The sequence below is a fragment of the Eriocheir sinensis genome, chromosome 32 (assembly GCF_024679095.1).
Source record: "Eriocheir sinensis breed Jianghai 21 chromosome 32, ASM2467909v1, whole genome shotgun sequence".
Taxonomy (NCBI): Eukaryota; Metazoa; Arthropoda; class Malacostraca; order Decapoda; family Varunidae; genus Eriocheir; species Eriocheir sinensis.
The window spans coordinates 5,689,828-5,708,929 of record NC_066540.1 but is presented as its reverse complement, the minus strand read 5'-3'; the positions used below and the strand labels follow the sequence as shown (position 1 = coordinate 5,708,929).

The 19,102-nt window shown below is 46.6% G+C and overlaps 1 protein-coding gene across 4 annotated transcripts in view; it reads left to right on the top strand.

Annotated features, from left to right (window-relative positions):
* LOC127006084 (transmembrane protein 94-like) overlaps window positions 1–14,616 on the top strand; it is an 89,682-nt gene extending 75,066 nt beyond the window's left edge. For all 4 annotated transcript variants that reach the window (XM_050875591.1, XM_050875593.1, XM_050875592.1 and 1 more), the window contains 6 exons: window positions 554–678; window positions 1,411–1,730; window positions 2,004–2,125; window positions 4,571–4,664; window positions 4,971–5,153; window positions 13,104–14,616. In XM_050875591.1, coding sequence (XP_050731548.1) covers window positions 554–678; window positions 1,411–1,730; window positions 2,004–2,125; window positions 4,571–4,664; window positions 4,971–5,153; window positions 13,104–13,176 — 917 coding nt within the window. In that variant the 3' untranslated portion in view covers window positions 13,177–14,616. The remainder of the gene's footprint in view (window positions 1–553; window positions 679–1,410; window positions 1,731–2,003; window positions 2,126–4,570; window positions 4,665–4,970; window positions 5,154–13,103) is intronic.
* The last annotated feature ends 4,486 nt before the right edge of the window (window positions 14,617–19,102 follow it).

Sequence of the window (19,102 nt, the reverse complement as noted above, 5' to 3'; positions counted from 1 at the left end):
AAGGGCTTTAATAAGGGAGACATTCATAAGGTTTTGTTGGTAAGAGAACCGGGTAGGACACGAAGTAACGGGTTTAAACTGGATAAATTCAGATTCAACAGGGACATAGGCAAAAATTGGTTTACTAACAGGGTGGTGGATGAGTGGAATAGGCTTAGCAGTCATGTGGTGAGTGCCAATACAATTGTCACATTCAAAAATAGACTAGATAAATTCATGGACAGCGATATTAGGTGGGGTTAGATACACGGGAGCTTAGGGTCAAAGGAGCTGCCTAATACAGGCCTACCGGCCTCTTGTAGACTCCTGCGTTCTTATGTTCTAATGTTCTTATGTTCTTTTGTTTTATCTCAGTCTCTCTGTTTATGTGCGTCTCTCTTGCCTTGTCTCTCTGTCTTTCTATATCTGCCTGTCTGTCTGTTTTTTTATCTGTGTCTGTGACTTTTCTTTTTGCTTTAATTCTCTCTGTTATCTATGTGTGTCCTCTTCTGTTGCTTTGTCTGTATCTTCTGTGTCTGTCTGTCATTTCATCCATCCATATGTCTGTCCCCAGGCGACGTGCTGTGGCTGGTGGTGGTGGTGGTGCCGTGGCTGTCGCTGTCACTGGTTGCGGCGCCCACCAACCCGGCCGTCATGAACCAGGCCACCGGGAAGAACACCGTGCTCTTCAACAAGCAGGTGTGTGTGTGTGTGTGTGTGTGTGTGTGTGTGTGTGTATTTACCTATTTGCCTATTTGTAGTCTACAGGGCCCGAGCTAAGCTCTAATAGTCCCGTCTCCATATCTACATTCATCCAGCCTTTCCTTCATTTGATGGACACTGCTCGCCTCCACCACCTCTTCCCGCAAGCTGTTCCATGTGTTAACACTTCTATGTGGAAAACTATACTTTTTCAAGTCACTCAAACAGGTTCCTTTATTAAGTTTCTTCCCATGTCCTTTCAGCCCCTGCATTCTCGCAGTAGAGAAGAGTTTACCTCTATCCACCTCAACAACTTATTTACCAACTTATACAGTGTGATCAGATCTCCTCTCTCCCTTCTTTGTTCTAGTGTTGTCAAGTCCATCTCCTTCAATCTGTCTTCATACGTCATATTCAAGAGTTCTGGGACCATTATAGTTGCAGTTCTCTGCAATTCTGTGCGTGTGTGTGTGTGTGTGTGTGTGTGTATGTATACGTGTGTGTGTATCTAGAGACACACAGACACACAGACAGAGAGAGAGATGGAGACAAACAACAGACAGAAACACACAAATACAAAGAGATAGAGAGAAAACAACACACACACACACACACACACACATACACACACACACACACAAACACACACACACACACACACACACGCACACACACACACCTCATCTCCCTCTCCCCCCTCACTCACTTCCGCCTCCCTTTCCCTGGCAGATCTTCCACTTCATCCTGCGGTTCTACGTGTGCAAGTTCGTGCCGTCCATCCTGGTGGCCGTGATGTGCGGGGGCGCCACCTTTGCCTCCTTCTGCTACCAGCTGGCCGAGGGAGCCGACAGGCGGGGTGTGAGCGAGGGGGAGGACGATGATGGGTTCTACAATGCCTCGTCACCTTACTCCTCGGCGTCCTCGGCATCTTCTTTGTCTTCTGTTACTGATGTCTCCACTGCCTCCAACTCCTCCTCCTCCTCCTCCTTCTCCTATAGTCATATTACCTGCACTTATGTTTATCCTGAAGAAGAGGTTGTGAATGCAGGGTAAGTATGTGTGTGTGTGTGTGTGTGTGTGTTGTCTCTTCTAATCTGGCGACGTTTTTTTTCTTCTTGGCAAATCGCTAGTTTTGCTGTCCATACACGATTTATTTATTTTTCTACACATTCCTGCTTCATGCATATTCAGTTAAGCAGAAGCAAATATAGAAGTAATTGTCCAAGTTTGTGAAAGATGAAAAAATTATGAATAATGCAGAAATACTTCCCTAATTATTTTCAAGATGTAGCTAATAATCTCTCTCTCTCTCTCTCTTACAGCAGTGGAGGGGGGGTGCCTGGTGAGGGGGGAGCCTTTTGGTGGGGTGGGTGGGGGGATCAGTACCCCGACTCCCTCAACCTGGTGCAGTGCTGTGTGGCCTTCCTGCTAGTCTACTACTTCTGTGAGTGTAGCAGTAGTAGTAGTAGTAGTAGTAGTAGTAGTAGTAGTAGGGTCTAGGACAACTCGCCGCAGGAAACTGGCCACAGCCTACTGGCCACCAAATTTATCAGTAAGACTCGTCGCCGCGGCCAACTCATTGTCATGTGGAACTTTTTGTCATTTATAGATACAATTGTTTGATAAAACAAGAGGGTTGAAATTTCTTTATGGAGTGCTTTATTGGAATAAAGGAATACAGATACTTATGCAAAAATGCAAAAATTTCAAAATTACTTTATTTAGCAACTGAGAAAAAAAAAGATGCAACTGCAAAAATCTATGAAAAGTTATGGGCAAGTTCCCCAAGATATTCAACAAAATTTTGACCCTCAAATTCACTGACAATTGGTTTAATTCTTTCATCTGCTTGTCTGTATTTCTTCAACTTGACAGGTGGATCTTGCCCTGCGATCAGCTGCCTGGAATATAGGTCTCTTTCATGTTGGACTTTTTTCAAACCATCAATAAATTTCCAAACAGTTGGATGTTGCATTCTAAGTTCATTTTGCAGCCTTCCATGAGTAGCTTCTGTGTGATTTTTGTCCTGTCTTCATCATTTAAGGAGAGTTCATAAACGTTCCACATTTCCTGTGGAAAAGTGGAGCACGTCTGCCATTACCCCTTCTGTTTCTTCTGCCAACGAAGTTGTCCTCAAATCAATCAAGAAGCACTTGAAGTTAATCTAGTAGCTCATTAGCGAGATTTTCAAATGCTTCAGCCATATATTCCAAGGGAACAAATACCAGAGCCAGCGTTTGGTTTTCTTCATTCCTACCTCCCCCAACACAGTTGGGTTCAGCGGTGGCTGAAGTGGTAGCGTACTGGGCCCACATTCATCGCGTGATGGACGACGCGGGTTCGAATCCCCACGCTACCACTCGGATTTTTCGGTCACCGCCGAGTGGCTTAAAACTACCCACATGCTGTCCTGAAGACCACCCATCAACCCGGACTCTAGAGGAAGCCGTCCAAGCGAATCAAGAACGAGTTCCGGGGGGCAGCATGAGCCAATGCAAGATGGCGCCACTATAAACACTCGCCTGCGCCAGAACGGGCTGGGCCGACCATCAGGCCCCACCTGGAAGAAGCTTTGGGCCGACCATCAGGCCCCACCGGGAAGATGCCTACCGGCGCAATAGGCAACAACGTAAAAAAAAAAAAAAAAAAAAAAACTATCAGAGAGCTATCACAGACTTAACGCAGTCATCCCCTGATGTTTTAATGAAAATAAAAATGCAGGTTAACAGAGGAAGTTAATGGGTCCCTTTAGGGTTACCAAATGGCATAATGATTAAAAATTGAGAGTCGTATCTTATGAACCCGACCTGAGTCAGTCATCAGGAGATTCGTGTCTTATTAACACAATCACAGATGTGTCTGTGGCGGTCAGCTGGCTGCGGCGAATTGGTCAGTGGCTGGGTGGCCGTGGCCAGTGGTCCCAGTCCCATAGTAGTAGTAGTAGTAGTAGTAGTAGTAGTAGTAGTAGTAGTAGTAGTAGTAGTAGTGGTGGTGGTAGTAGTAGTAGTAGTAGTGGTGGTAGTAGTAGTAGTAGTAGTGGTGGTAGTAGTAGTAGTAGTAGTAGTGGTGGTGGTGGTGGTAGTAGTAGTAGTAGTAGTAGTGGTGGTAGTAGTAGTAGTAGTAGTAGTAGTAGTGGTTCACCTGAGTCTGAAGTGAGCATTATCGTGCAGCGGCAGCCTGCAGCCACACAGCGTGTCCGATTTCGTGGCTACTGTTTGCTAGCCTACACATAGTACACAGTCGTCACTGTCAGTAATATGCAGGCAGTAATGACATACTGTCAATTATAGTCGATTATGAGTTAAAAATATTAGCAATGTAGCAAATAGCTGTTTTGTTAATTTACAAGATCGCTGATAATAATTATTAAACAGCCTTGAAGCTGTCCACCACCGAAAAAATTAGCAGGCTTTAAATTAATAAAATAGCTATTTGCGACATTGCTAATATTTTTTTAACTCAAAATTGACTATAATTGATGGTATTTGTTATTGCTGCCTGCATATTACTGACACTAACGACTGTTTACCATGTGTAGGCTAGCATACAGTAGCCACGAAATCAGACTCGCCATGTGGCAGCAGGTTGCCGTTGAGCGATAATGCCCACTTCAGACTCAGGTGAACCGACTATAGTAGTAGTAGTAGTAGTAGAAGTAGTAGTAGCAGCAGCAGTAGTAGTAGTAGTAGTAGTAGTAGTAGTAGCAGCAGTAGTAGTAGTAGTAGTAGTAGTAGTAGTAGTAGTAGTAGTAGTAGTAGTAGTAGTGGTGGTTGTAGTAGTACTGTAGTTTGACAAAATATATAAATGATGAAGATGAAAAGAAAAAAAAATATAGGTATAAATTTCATACTAAAATGCATTCTTTTCTTCCGTGTGTGTGTGCATACAGGCATCATCTCCGTGTCGTTCGTTCACCGTATGTACACCGTATGGCGACGCAACCCCATGAAGAACAGATGGTGGGCAGCGACCGTGTTTGCCCTGTGAGTATATATGTCTCTCTCTCTCTGTAATTTTTTCACATTTTCTTCATCTCCTTTTGGTCTGTCTGTCTGTCTTTCTGTCACTGTGTATTTGTTTGTTTGATTTTGCTTTATACCTTTTGTCTCATCTCTTTCTCTCTTTGTTCTCCCTTTCTCACTTTGTCTCTCTTTGTTTTACTTTGTCTCTCTCTCTCTCTCTCTCTCTCTCTCTCTCTCTCTCTCTCTCTCTCTCTCTCTCTCTCTCTGTACAGTATTCCTTAATAACAAGTTTGCTACCTGTCCTGACCTGGTTCTCCCCCCTGGCAGGTTGGTGTTACAGGTCGTCTACAGCTGCGTTAGCCTGTCTGGAGGGAGGAACGGAGAAATAGGAGGAGGAGGGAGGGAAGGGCCAGGCTTCTCCTCCCTTCCTCCCGCTATCTGGCTCCCCTCCCTCCTCTGGCCCCTCCTTGCTCTCCCTCTTAACGAGTTCATCAAGCATAGAGAGATTAGGTGAGTGTTATTGTTGTTGTTATTATCATTATCATTATTATTATTATTATTCGTGACTGAAATTTATCCTGTTCAGCATCAACCCCCTAAGGCAAAAAGGTCTCAGTGGTGTCGGTCATTTTTTATTATTTTTTTCTCTGCATAAATCGCTGATACATAATCCAGAAGTCAGGAAAACAACAATCGCTTCATTCACGTCTGCTACAAGCTTTCTTTTTTCTATTTTCTCAGTGGTGTGGGACATTTTTTTTTGTTATTTTTCCTTGCATAAACATTTAGCATATAACCCTTCACCCTACTCTTCCTCCTCTCCATCTACTCTCCCTACTTGCTAACCTTCCTTTCACCTCTGTACAGTACCCTCTCGAGTTTCGTGCTATCTGAGTTTCGCGATCCTTGAGTTTCGTGGTTAGTTCTCAATTCTTACCATCCCGAGTTTCGCGCATTATCACTCCAAGTTTCGCGCTGCTTTGACATGTACAGGTCACGTCTACTTACCATCGGCATCACGCACGCTACCGTAAAAGGTAGTATCACACTAGACACAATTTCCTCCAAACATTGTGGCTATGGCAAGAGAGAGAGAGAGAGAGAGAGAGAGAGAGAGAGAGAGAGAGAGAGAGAGAGAGAGAGAGAGAGAGACTTAACACGTTAACCGCGTTTGAACTTCCCGCCGCCTACTCCCTGTTGCGTTTGGTTCAACTCGGCGCAGCGTCAATGCCACGCGAGCCCCCGATTCAGGAGGGTGTGTAGCTTCACTCTGGTTATGAGCCCCTCTCGTGATAGGTGAAATAGAGAAGGGTGTGAGGATGGAGGGTCAGAAAGGAGAGTCAAGTCAGGGCTTTGGTCAGGACATGACCTGACTCAGGTCAGGTCATGTCCATACCTGTCATACACATACAGAAGGTGAAATGAGAAGGATGTGGGGAGGATGGGGCAGAAAGGAGAGTCAGAGCAGGGCTTTGGTCAAAACATGACCTGACTCAGGTCAAGAGATGACCTGACTCTCCCTTCTGCCCCTCCCTCCCCCCACCCTTCTCATTTCCCTTTGTGTGTGTCATGACATGACCTGACTCTCCCTTCTGCCCCTCCCTCCCCCCCACCCTTCTCATTTTCCTTTGTGTGTGTGTCATGACATGACCTGACTCTCCCTTCTGCCCCTCCCTCCCCCCACCCTTCTCATTTTCCTTTGTGTGTGTGTCATGACATGACCTGACTCTCCTTCTGCCCTCCTCCCCACCCTTCTCATTTTCTCATTTTCCTTTGTGACTGACAACTCGCTCCCGGATGGGTGTACGGGTGTTGCCAGTAGCCACAACGGTTAGAGGAAAATGGCCAGTGTGACACCGCCTTAAGGCAGTGAGGCCACTGATTGGGTGAGCGCCGGCGATGATGTCATTGGACTCCCAGCAAATCACAAGCGTGTTTTCAGAGCTCAGTCAATCGTAAGGCTTCATCTGTGGCTTTAAAACGACCCGTTCTCTCTTCCTGTTTTCTTCCTTTTTCCAAGGTACGTATTTTGGGATAACAAGGGAGTAAAGGAGGAAAAAAAAAGTGAGCTCCTGGGGTCAGCATGAGCCAGTTATAATGCTGCCACTATAAATACTTGCCTGCGCCATGACAGGCTCTGGGCTGACCATTAGGCCCAGAAGGATAGTCTACCGACGCCATAGGCCACATGTAAAAAAAAAAAAAAATAAATAAATAAATAAAAAATAAAAATAAAAAGATCTCCGTGGGTCAGAACAAATAAACACTTTTTCAGTGTTTTCAATACCACGATTTTTGGGATCCTCGAGTTTAGCGCTATACCTTCGGAATGAAGTGAGCACGAAACTCGAGAGGGTACTGTAGTCTAAATACCATGTTTCCATCTCTGTTTATACAGCTACCTTCCTTTTTTTAATTTCCTCAACCTCCAAGCCTTCTGTCACTCATCCTTAACCCCTTCAACACAAGGACACCCCCCCTCCCCCACCCCCACCCCTACCCCGCCTGGTCACCATCACGCACAGCACGTTCCGCCGCCCTCCGCCACGCCACGCTTGACTCGCGCTCATTTCTCACCTTCATGACGCCCCTGCCCCTCCCTCACCCCTCTCCCCTCTCATGGCAAAGTGTGAGGCTCTGTTACATCACTGCCTTAGAAATCCATTTATTTTTATTTGATCAAGACGGTAGAACGAAACCCTATTTACCCTGTTTGATTATAGTCCCATCGATCACGGATTCATGGATCATGGGAATCTCGCAGAACCAAATACCCGTGAACGGTTGTGGGGCTTCTGTATTTCCTTTACTGGAAAAAAAATTTAAAAATTCCCCACATACACACTGATAGGCCTGAAAAACTTTGCTGAGTCACCGTAAGTCATATTAGAACAGCTCTCAGCCACTTACAACCTACCCAATGGCAGGAAATTATGCTCTAAATTTTTTTTTTATGACACTGTACAGGTTTAACTCATCCGCTGCGATTGGCATGGATTTGGCCTTCACTGGTAGCCTGGTAACATACACTCCCAGGTCTTTCTCTGCCTCTGTGGTGGATAGTGGATAGTCCCATGTGGTATTGGTATGCTAGATTTCCCCTCCCAAGGTGCAGACATTTTTCTTCATTGAATTGTAGCAGCCACTTTTTGTTCCATTCCTGTAGCTTGGTGAGGTCTTCTTGCAGGAAATCCAGTCAAGGGGTTAAAGACATATTTCCATAATGTTGCCTCTCCATTCCACTTGAGCAGCCTCTTTGTCCATGCCCAGGATTTGTAGGTTATTCTGCAGTACTCTGTCATAAGTCTTCCTTGGTCAGTCCCTGTTAACTCTACCCCCAGCCACTGCCTCCCTCACCCCATCACACACCACATGTCCAAATCACCTCAGTCTGTCCCTCCTCACCCACCCTTCCCAGTGGTGGTCACAGTTTCAGTAACATCAGTTGATTAGTGTTTTCCCTAACATTGTAAACTGTTAGTGGACCAATTGGCTGCTGTTAATGTAGCTTTGTTAACTGTTAAGTCCACTAACTATAGTCATGTTTGCTCCTGTCTCATGTGGATGTGTCTCAAACAATCAGAAAGGCCACTTCATACATTTATTGGTCAAAGGACAGCAACATACAAACTACTAACTAACTAACAGGGAGCTCCACCTCTTCCTGTTGCGGTGACAGTGTTCACTGTGGGCGGCAGGATGCTCCTTTGCTGCTGGTGCAGGCAAGGGCTGGTGTCCGAGTCCTGGTAGCCCTCAACAAGACAGGGTCGCTGAGGAGCTGACTCCCAGGGACTTGCTGTGGATGTGCAGGGCAGCAGCAGTTGCAGGTGTTGTGGCTGGCCCTGCAGGTGGCTCACTGAGGTACAAAATACTCTCCACCTCCCTGAAGACAATGGACATAATCCTGTGTGGCGTGCTATGCAATGCAAACCCCACACATCTCTGTGGCTCAAAGACACTGCTGCTGGTACTGGCTGAAAGCTTGACAGGCAGCAGTGAATTGGGTGCAGGGTGAAACTGTTGGGTGGGGAGTTGTCACCCAAGGCGTGCGTTGTTTTGTGTACCGCTGAGCGGCTATGATGGAGCCCCAGAGCCAGGTGGGCTGGGTACCTTTTCAGGACACCCTTGGATGTTGTTACTTCTGCTCCAGGATGTTGCCTCGGGGTTGACCCTCGGGGACTTCCTCAAGCAGGTGGGCAGAGGTCCAGTCCACCCCACAGAGAAATGCATCACCTGTAAGAGACACTTGTTACCGGGAGGTGAAGTTTGAGTCTCCTCCAGCCAGTGGATGGCATGCCAGGCCTCCACTCAGGGTTGTCTTGTACAGAAACAACCCTGTGAGCAGGATTGACATCAAGGAGGTGCACCACATGCCCATATAGCCAGAGTTGGCATTTACAGACTATGCTGGTAACAGGCCTCGATTCATTTTCGGTACTCACTGGTTCGTGAGCACCTTGCCCAGCACACTGAGCAGTGTAATACCACGGTAACTGTTGCAGTCCTGTTTTTCCCCTTTCCCTTTCCTGATAGGGACAACCAACCCCCTTTTCCAGTCGAGGAATGGCACCAGATTGCTGCACAGCAGACAGCACAGCATGCAACCCACGGATCATGGCTTCACCCCCAGCTTTCAAAATCTCTGCGCCGATATTACAGACCCCAGCTACATTTCCACCCTTCAACTTCCCCACACACTCTCACACTTCCGCAAGAGAGGGTGGAGTTTTGTCAATTGGTGGATCAGCAGCCACCATCTACTAGCCGGCCACAGGGAGCTGTCCGCTTAGGGGCTCTGCCGTGTACAACTGCCCAAAGTACTCTGCCCAATGAGCCCGGTACCCATCCACGTCTGGTGCTGTCTGGCCCATCAGCCATTCGGATAGTACTCGTCTGAGATGTGGATTTGTAGCGGACCTTCTTCAGAACTCGAAAGGCATGTCTAAGGTTGTTTACATTTGGACAACCCTCGACATCCTCAGCGAGACCTTATCCCTCCTCAGAAGGGTTCTGGTTCTTCATGACAGAGTCCTGTATCGCTCCAAGTCCCCAGCCAACCTGGAAGCTGGACTCTATATTCTCCAGTCTCTCCCTTGAGGCAACGCCACTCCTAGACCTTGGGCGCTCTTCAATGCACTCCTCAGCAGCTTAGAGAGTTTCACGTTGAAAGATATCCCACAATTCTCTAGGGTCCTCCAAAGGACCAAGCACTTCAAACCGATTTGAGACTGCCACTGCATACTCCTGAGTGCACGCCTGGTTCCTCAGTTTCTCAAGATGGAACCTTGGGGGGGTGATGCACTGAATCAAATGCCTTCTTGAGATCGACATAGTAGGTTGTAAGCATCCCCTGTTGAAACTCAAGTCGATGCTCCACCAGTACATGAAGCGCTAGGATATGGTCAGTTGTCAACTTACCAGGCATAAACCCAGACTGTTCAGGTCTCTGCAGCTTCAGCAGCTGGCTGCGAATCGGCATCAGCAATAGGTGGGCAAGCACCTTGTCTGGCACACTGAGCACACTGCGGTAGTTGTTGCAGTCTTGGCGGTCCCCTTTCCCTTTCCAGATAGGGATGACCAGCCCCCTTTAACAGTCATGAGGATGATATCAGATTGCCATACGGCAGTCAAGACCGCATGCAACCCATGGATTATTGCCTCATCTCCAGCTTTGAGCAGCTCTGTAGTGATGTTACAGGCACCTTTCCACCCCTCAACTTTGCCATAGCATCTCTGACCTCGTCAAGAGAGGGTGGGCTTTTGTCGATGGGTGGATCAGCATCTGCCAAAGAGGGTGGAAAAGCAGCTGGGGTCTGTATTGTCAGTGCAGAGATGTTGAAAGCTGGAGGTGAAGCCATGATCCATGTCTGCCGTATGGCAGTCCGGTGCCATTCCTCTCGACTGGAAAAGGGAGTTGGTTGTCCCTATCTGGAAAGGGAAAGGGGACTGCCAGGACTGCAACAGTTACCATGGTACAGGTAACTCAATTTATGTGTTTTTTGAAATAACGCGGGATCCAAAATCCAAATAAATGTTCAATTTACACGTTTTTTCCACTTATATGCGATATTTTATGGAGTGGCCACCATATGTCACACGCAACTGGACTCACACGGCGCCGCGGCCAAACAGCTGAGCTCAGTTCTTCCCGTGCGCCACTTGAACAACAATACAGTATCCACGCAGCCACGCTACTCAACAATAGGGGTGGGCAGGAACTGGTACCAGCTATACGGTACGGTACCGGTACCAGACTGCTCGGTACCGGTACCAATACTAGCCAGTCGCTCATTTCTTCCTCAGACGAGTGAGGCTGAGGCTGAGACTGAGTGCCTGAGTGGATATCTCAGTGATATGTATATTCTCTCTCTCTCTCTCTCCACTGAATGAAGTGAATATTTATTTTTCAATAGAAACTTACCTCTTGTTTGATTTACACGACCTCTTCAAGGACACAATACTCACGTAAATCAAGAGTTACCTGTATTACACTGTTCGGTGTGCCGGGCAAGGTGCTTGCTCATCTGCTGCTGATCTGAATTCAATCTCATCTGCTAAAGTTTCAGAGACCTGAGCAGTCTGGGTTCATGCCCGGCAAGTCAACAATTGACCAAATCCTAGCATTTCGCATCCTCGTGGAACAACGACGTGAGTTTCAACATGGGCTGCTCGCAGCCCATGTGGACCTCAAGAAGGCTTTTGACTCAGTGCATCGTGAGGCACTCTGGGACATTCTGCGGATCCGTGGGATTTCTACAAGGATTATTGACCTGATGACTGGCCTTTTCTCTGGGACTGAGAGTGCTGTGAAGTGTGTGGGGAGACGTTTCCGGCTTCTTCTCTGTTAATTCAGGAGTGCGACAGGGGTGGGTCTTTGCCCCATCACTTTTCAACACTTGCATGGACTGGGTATTAGGCAAAGTTGTCATTGTGGAGCATCTGTTGGCGACATCAAGGTCGCTGACCTTGTTTTTGCTGATGATGCTGTACTCCTCGCATAATCGCTGGAGGTCCTGGTGGTGGCTCTCGAAGTGCTGCATGACTGAAGGTCTCCTGGGCCGCACCAAGGTCCAGTCGTTTGGAGGCTTGCTGGGTGACACAGCTCAGCCTATCCATGCGTGTGGTGAGGATATCGAAGTCACCAAAAGCTTCACATGCCTTGGCATTTTAGTTCATAACAATTGTGGGCCTTGCCAGGAAGTCACTCAACGGACTGTCCTGGCCCACGGTGTTATGGAGCCGCTCAGCACGAGTACATGGCGTTGTTGATATCCTTTTAATCCTGTCTATATCTATATAGCCGGACAAAGATTGGAATCTTTAAGTCGCTTGTGCTCCCTGTCTTGCTGTGTGGCTGTGAGACATAGACACTGAACAGTGGCTTGGAGAGGCGTGTCGATGCCTTTGGTGCCAAGTGCCTTTGCAGGGTCACGGGGCATCACTGGAATGACTTTGTGTTCAACCAGCAACTATTTTGTGAAATTGAACCAAGGTCTGTTACCAGTTTGATCCATGAACGCCAACTCCGGCTACATGAGCATGTGACGCGCCTCCCGGACGTGGATCCTGCCCACAGGGTTGTGTGTGCGCGAGACAACCCGGGGTGGAGGAGGCCAAGGGGACACCCACAAAACTCATGGTTGGGGCAAGTCGACATCCTAACAAGAACGGGTTGGAGTGGGAAGGGTTACTGCTCATTCAAGAGGGATCATTGGGGGTGGAGGTGGCGGGTGAGTGAAACAATGCACCCCTTGGTGCATGCTCCCCATTAGTTAGTATTACATGCATCCTTTCTTACATTTCTCATACTTTTTTATGAACAGTCTGGTAAGGGGAACTTGGATAAGATGGAATTTCTAGAAAGCTGACCTTTCTTTAGCCCCTAGTAACTACTAGTGGCAGCATGCAGTAATCTGTGGCTGCTCTCAAAGGCGCTCAAGAAAACTCGGGGACACCCCAGTCTTTGACTTGTTAATATCCACAAGCTGCCCTGCAGATACTTAATATCATGGATGTTAAATCCACGTATGTTGAGGCTTGATTGTCCTGTCTTGGGTTGGTACCAGTAATGGCATCACTGGTACTTTTTGGTGTCCGGCAACTACACTGAACATGGATGGCTGCCACCCATGACCAGACAGCTGCAGCATGACACTGCAGGCGGCGGTGAGGGAGCACATGCTCATGATAATGCTGACAAGACCAAGACAAGTAAAGTACTGAGGCTGGCTGGGAATTACTGTGGTCGCAATCAACAAACTATATGTAGACTTTTTATGCTTCAATCCAGCTTATTTGTTTTGACCCTTGGAGAGGCTGGCTGGCTTTTTTTTCTTTTTTTTCTTTTTTCAACTTTACTTTTTCCTGGTGGGAGCTCTGACTGGGAGGCTGTGGACAGACTGACAGACACCCGGGCAGACCGACAAAGACCGTGATAACTGTTCCCGTCTTCTGTTCCAGGATCAACGTTCGCTACCAGAAGCACGCGAGGCTCGAGTTTGGGACGAAGCTGGGCATGAATTCACCATTTTGAAGATACCTCAACCACCACCACCACGTTAATCCAGGGAGAGAATGTGGAGTAAAATGTGCAGCTTCTGAAAAATATATTATTATTATTATTATTATTATTTGATTATTTTTAAAATTATCATTACTAGTACTATTATTATTTTTAGTGCCAAACATTTTAACTGGTTCCTATATTTTAATGTGTGCATGTATATATTGTTTGACACACACACACGGCCCACATTTTGGTTGGTATTATAAGACACTTTCGCTTCTCACATCAGCTATTTCCAAAGGTCAAAGAGAGGGTCAGTTGGGTTCTAATGAGTGTTTCTTCAGGTTCACGGTACAGAGGAAGGGTCAAACTACCACCAAAGCCTTGTCAAATCGGTGTTCTTGGGCTGCGAAATGTCTTATAATACGACCCCTTTATTTTGTGTGTAGGGAAACAAAAAAGACAAATTAGTTCTAAGTCCAGATGCCAGTGTAAAAAGCAATAGTCTTAAGGAAGGTGATCACTGTGTAGCTCGGATTCAGTTAGTCTCAAGTGTAGAAAGAAGTTGAAAGATGATTTTGAGAACGTGATTTTCGTGTTCATTGATGTATTATTGCCCAGGCTATTGCTATTACTATTATTATTATTATTATTTATCATTATTATTATTTTATTGTATGGAATGGACCACATGCACAGATTTTAGACTTCAAAACATATCAGATCTTACTGTCAGAGGAAACGTAAGATGGGTGGCCACAGGAGTCTCGTCAAAACAAATCAAACCTCACAGTAGAAGGAAATGTGATATAGGTGGACACGGGAGTCTTGTGGATGTGCTAACTTATGAGCTGGGAGGCTGTTCATTAGAGAGGGCAAGGGTTTGTGGGGTGCTCGTCACCCGGCCATCTGCGTTTGCTCTTGCTGCCAAGAATTTGATGAAGGAGGGAGTCCATGAGGGTATCCTGATTGTCATGCTCCTGAATGTGGTCACTTTCCTGTTTCCCACACATGCAGGGTAGGAGGGTTGAGGCCACAAGAGATGGGGAGCAAGGCCAAGGAGGTGCCACACAGCCCCTCCCCCCCTTCCACCTCACATGGATGGTAAGACTTTAGTAACAAATTTTAACTAGTGACTTGAGTGTTGGCAAGCAGAGTGTCTGGAATAAGCAAGAGCCACTTCTTGAAAATAGCTGTGTTCATCTCCTGTGACACTTGCATAACAGGAAGGAATACTGTATAGACATGTTGATACAAACTTAAAGTAAATGTTATATTTTTTTAAGGAATATTAAACTAAATTAGTAAGATATTTATACAACCAATCAGAAATGTGGCAGACATATTTTATAGCACTGCGCCGAATACTTTGTTACTTTATCTGGCTTTCATCTCAAGTCTTGGCCGGGCAAATAGTCAAGATTTATGAAAAAATGTAAAGGAATATATCTTTGTAAATGACATGAATTGTTTAGTTTTAATAAACCACTGATAAAGTGACAAGGGGAACAGGGTTGAGATGGGAACACCACATACACGGAAACAGGGAAAGGTTACAACACTAAGCCGTTAGTGACCTCAGCCTGCCCCGCCCCACCTGCCATTTAAGACTACAGGTGGACCATAGTGATCAATGCTGCACTGCCACTCACATCACGACCCAGTGGTGGTGTGAGGCAGACACAGACCTTCAGGCTAAGAGCAGACAGGCTTTTTTTGTTTTAGTTCTTTTGCCCTTAAGCTGCTCGTGTGACTGAAAAGAAGAGTCACCCTGGTTCATTTGGGCCCCCAGGAAGCACAAGGCCACAGCAGCACCACAGACCTAACAGTGATGGGCCAGCAAAAGGTTCCATAAAGTCTACCATCTTCTTGGGGGGTGACTAGAGGCATTATGCTTATCTTAAAGGGTACATAGATGAGCTGAACTTTGCTGTATATTTTTCTTGCTTTGTGTAATGAGTGTTTGTGTGTGGCCTTGAGGTTCCACACCTTCACCATCACTGCAGTCCCTGCTCTCTCTCAGTCCAGAAACACCACTCCATTAGTCTCCTTCCTCATTAGCCTGTCATTAGTTTGTCCTTACTCTGTCTTTCCCATTCTTTCCTTCCCTGCCAATACACCACCACCACCATCACTGTAGTCTGTTCTCTCTCAGTCCAGACCTATCACTCCATTAGTCTCTTTCCTTATTAGCCTGTCATTAGTTTGTCCTTACTCTGTCTTTCCCATTCCCTCCCTCCCTGCCAGTGCCAGCATCACCACCTTCACCATCACTGTAGTCCCTGTTCTCTCAGTCTCAACACATGACCCCACTAAGCCAGGCATCCATTCACTTCCACGGCTGCATCTACACTCGGCCCTCGATTTAACGGATTTCGGATTTGACAGACCACAAAATCTCAACGGACAAATACCCAGCAATGGACATTCTGTCTGTTGCTGGGTAGATTTGTCCGGTGTGACACCGGCTTTAGAAATGTCAAAACCCTAAAGTAATAATATCACAGAGAGTGATATTTTTCATCGAAACTGCTTGCATCACCTCCCTTACGGAGGTCGAGGAGGGTGAAGCCCCCCTCCCTGCTCCCGTTAGGTAGGTTAGGATAAGTTAGGTTTGGTTAAATTTATTTGGCTCGCAGTTTGGGGTGGCAGAAATACAAAGTGCAGGATGGGACATGGTGGTGGCGTGTGTGGTCCAATTCATGGACCTGTGTTGTGAGAAATACCTCTTTGCAAAAACAAGTCGTGCTGCTGTCCACCACGCATGCGTACGGGGGGAATACACAGCAGGAAAAACATTGATTTACCTGGTATTGTTCAATTAGTGTGTCCACTTCTGCGTGTGAGCAGTGAGTGAAATGAAGACAGTATGCATGTTGAACCTCTCTCTGTGAGTTGTTTTGCGGGTGCAACAGCCATTGAAAAGTCTGTCATTTAATGATTTGTGACAGAAACAATTATCACATTTCATAACACTGAAAACTGAAAAAAAAAATGTTTCGTCTGTCCATGCGAGACTAGCACACTTGTAGAATTTTACCCATACGCATAAACAATATGCCCCCCCCCCCCCGAAGGGCCCCACTGTCAACCCTTGATCGCTGGAAGGCCAACAAAACAACACGTATCGGCAGAGTGGAGGCGAAGGTGGAGATGGCTTCTTCTGGAGTGTTCTATGGGGCTAGTTAGGCTGTCTGTCTTATGGCACCAACACAGAACAGGTCAAAAGAAGAAGAAAAGCACGATTTGTTTTGTTGGTCCTCTAGCGGAGATTGGAGAGAGCTTGAACAGGACAAGTTGTGAACGCCACCTATACAGACAACATACACAATAAAAGAACTATATACCTACGTTTATTATTAGGTTTGTCGGTATCATTTTAAGTTTTTGTTTAACACTAATTTTATTGTATACCAGTATTTATCGTATGTAAGTATTTTCAAGCAACGGACCACCCTTCCCCCCTTTTAATCTGTTAAATCGAGGGCTGAGTGTATATTCATATCAGCGGCAGTGGAAGGCTGAACACGTGGGGCTGGGCCTAGACACCTCCACTTCTCTCACCACTTTAGTAATAAGTAACAGGTTGTGAGAATAGTTATGACACTACTCTCTTCAGTATTGTCCTGCCTCAAAAGGCCAGTGAGTTGTGCTTCATACATATCAGTAATTAGACAGCTTGCTCACTAAGTTAATGCCCAGCACTGGAATCGAACCAATGAGTTACTAGCCACCTCGCTGAAGACTCCGCCGCAGACACAGACAGGGATCACAGACATGTGGATGACTGGCCTCACACCTCCCTCAGCCTATCTGTCTCTCTCACACTGCACACACGGAACAGGTTCACCTACTCTGGCCTCACCTTCCTGTGCCCGTGTCTCCGTGCTGTCCTCGCCCCGCTTCAAATATTGTGTTGGTAGACACGGAAAGCTGCCTGGCCTCAAGACATTCTGAGGTGCTGGCGTGTTGGGATTGGCTCGGCAAGACATCCGCCATGAAGTTGGAAAGCTTCGTTTAGTCAGCGCAACATCTGTGGTCATATGTTGGAGAGAGACAGGAAGGAATTATAGGAGAAGGGAACAGATCCCAGATGGGACACAACCCCCGATTAATACCTGGTACCCATTCACTGCTGGGTGGACAGGGGCGTAGGGTATCGGAAAAGCTGCCCAAATTTTTCCACTCTGCCTGGGAATCGAACCCGGGCTCTCTCGGTTGTGAGCCGAGTGTGCTAACCACTGCACCACGAAGCCCCCTACATCCGCCATGAAGCACTGCAAGCAGCTGAGTGTGAGCGTCTCGTGTATCATGCCTGGAGATAGTAACAAAACTAAGAAAAATGTCAAGGTTGGATGCCTTTGTATTACCTTAGTTATAAGATGTGGACTAACACTACTGTGGGCAGCAAAGCAGCAGCCTGTGGTGGTGCTCATAAAGACTGCATTGTTCAGAACTCATTTAAAGGTTAACAACGGCTTCAAAACAAAAAGTGTTCAAAGAAATAATATACAGTCACTCCCAGACATTAGTGGGCTGGCAAATTTGTGGGACAGCTCATGATCATTACCGGTAAGCAGCCTGGAGCTTGCAGGACACTGCGAGAATGTGACTCTTGCGTTACAGTGTGATGCTGTGAACTTATTGATGCTTCCAATCTTTTAAGATGATTCATGGCTGATGCCTGCAGTGTTTATGGTGATTCATGATTTTAGAGCAGCTTAAGGTCTGCTGTGACTGACGGCACAACACAGAGGGACATCCAGAGGGTTAGCAAACTCGCTGGTTTTTGTGCCATGACCTGCGGGAGTGCTGGGAATGACTGTACATTTGGGTGGTGGTCAAAAGTTTTGGCTGATTTAACCCGCTAGCAGCGGGGATCATGTTTCTTGATGGTCCCTCTAAGCGAGAAAAAATGAGAAAAATCATCACTCACACAAACCATTTCATAATATATATCAAAGCATTTGTGATCAGTATCATCTATTTTTGGGGGTTTATATCATGGCACAAATTTGGCCTGTCGCTGCTACACGGTAAAGCCACAAATTTGGCCCGTCGCTGCTGCCGGGTTAAAACATATTGAGGATCAAGTGCAAATATATTTCCCCACAGAAAGGAGACACACTGCCCATTGAGTCTCCAGCAGCCACATCCTGGTTGTGCTGTTGCTGGTCTTGAGGAAGGCCAAGGGGTGGGGGCTGGACACCCGTGTGTGTCTGATCCTCCCTCCACAGGCTGTCAAAGGTTTTGGCAGCAGGGGCCATCACTGGCTGGTGTTCCTCAGCAAGGCTGGGTCTCCTGCAAGTATTGGGTGTGTAACTAAAAACTTCAATGATTCGAGGAAGAACGTGAGAAGAGAGTGAGAAAGAGAGAAGGGCGAGGTGAGTGAACTGGCTGTGAGAAAAGATTTGCCACATGAACAGAAGGGGCTTCCAAGTCACGAGTTGAGAGTACATAGGACGGATACTTTTGTCAACACTTCTTCCAAGGGTTCATGTTGTGCATGTCTTTCCAACACTACTGCAGCGTTTGCCTCCCTCGTCACCCTACCCACCCACAGGTCTGTCAGACGGTTCCGGGACAGTGCTCGGCCCTGCCCATCGCATCTGTGTCAGTTACTCTTCACTACACTAGGACTCACCTCACTAGGAAGTGTTATATTAATGACATGACAGAAGGGGTGACAAGCTATATGAATATGTTTGCTGATGATTCTAAAATAATGAGGAGAGTGGCTAATGAAGATGACTGTGTAGCCCTGAGCCAAGATCTCGATAGAATGAGCGAATGGTCATGCAAATGGGAAATGACATTCAATACAGAGAAGTGTAGCGTGATGGAGTTTGGTAAGAGCAGTAGATGAATATCGGGGAACAACTCTCTGAGTAATGAAAGAATCATGAAAAAAACTGAAGAAAAAGATCTGGGAGTGATCATAACAGACAAGTTA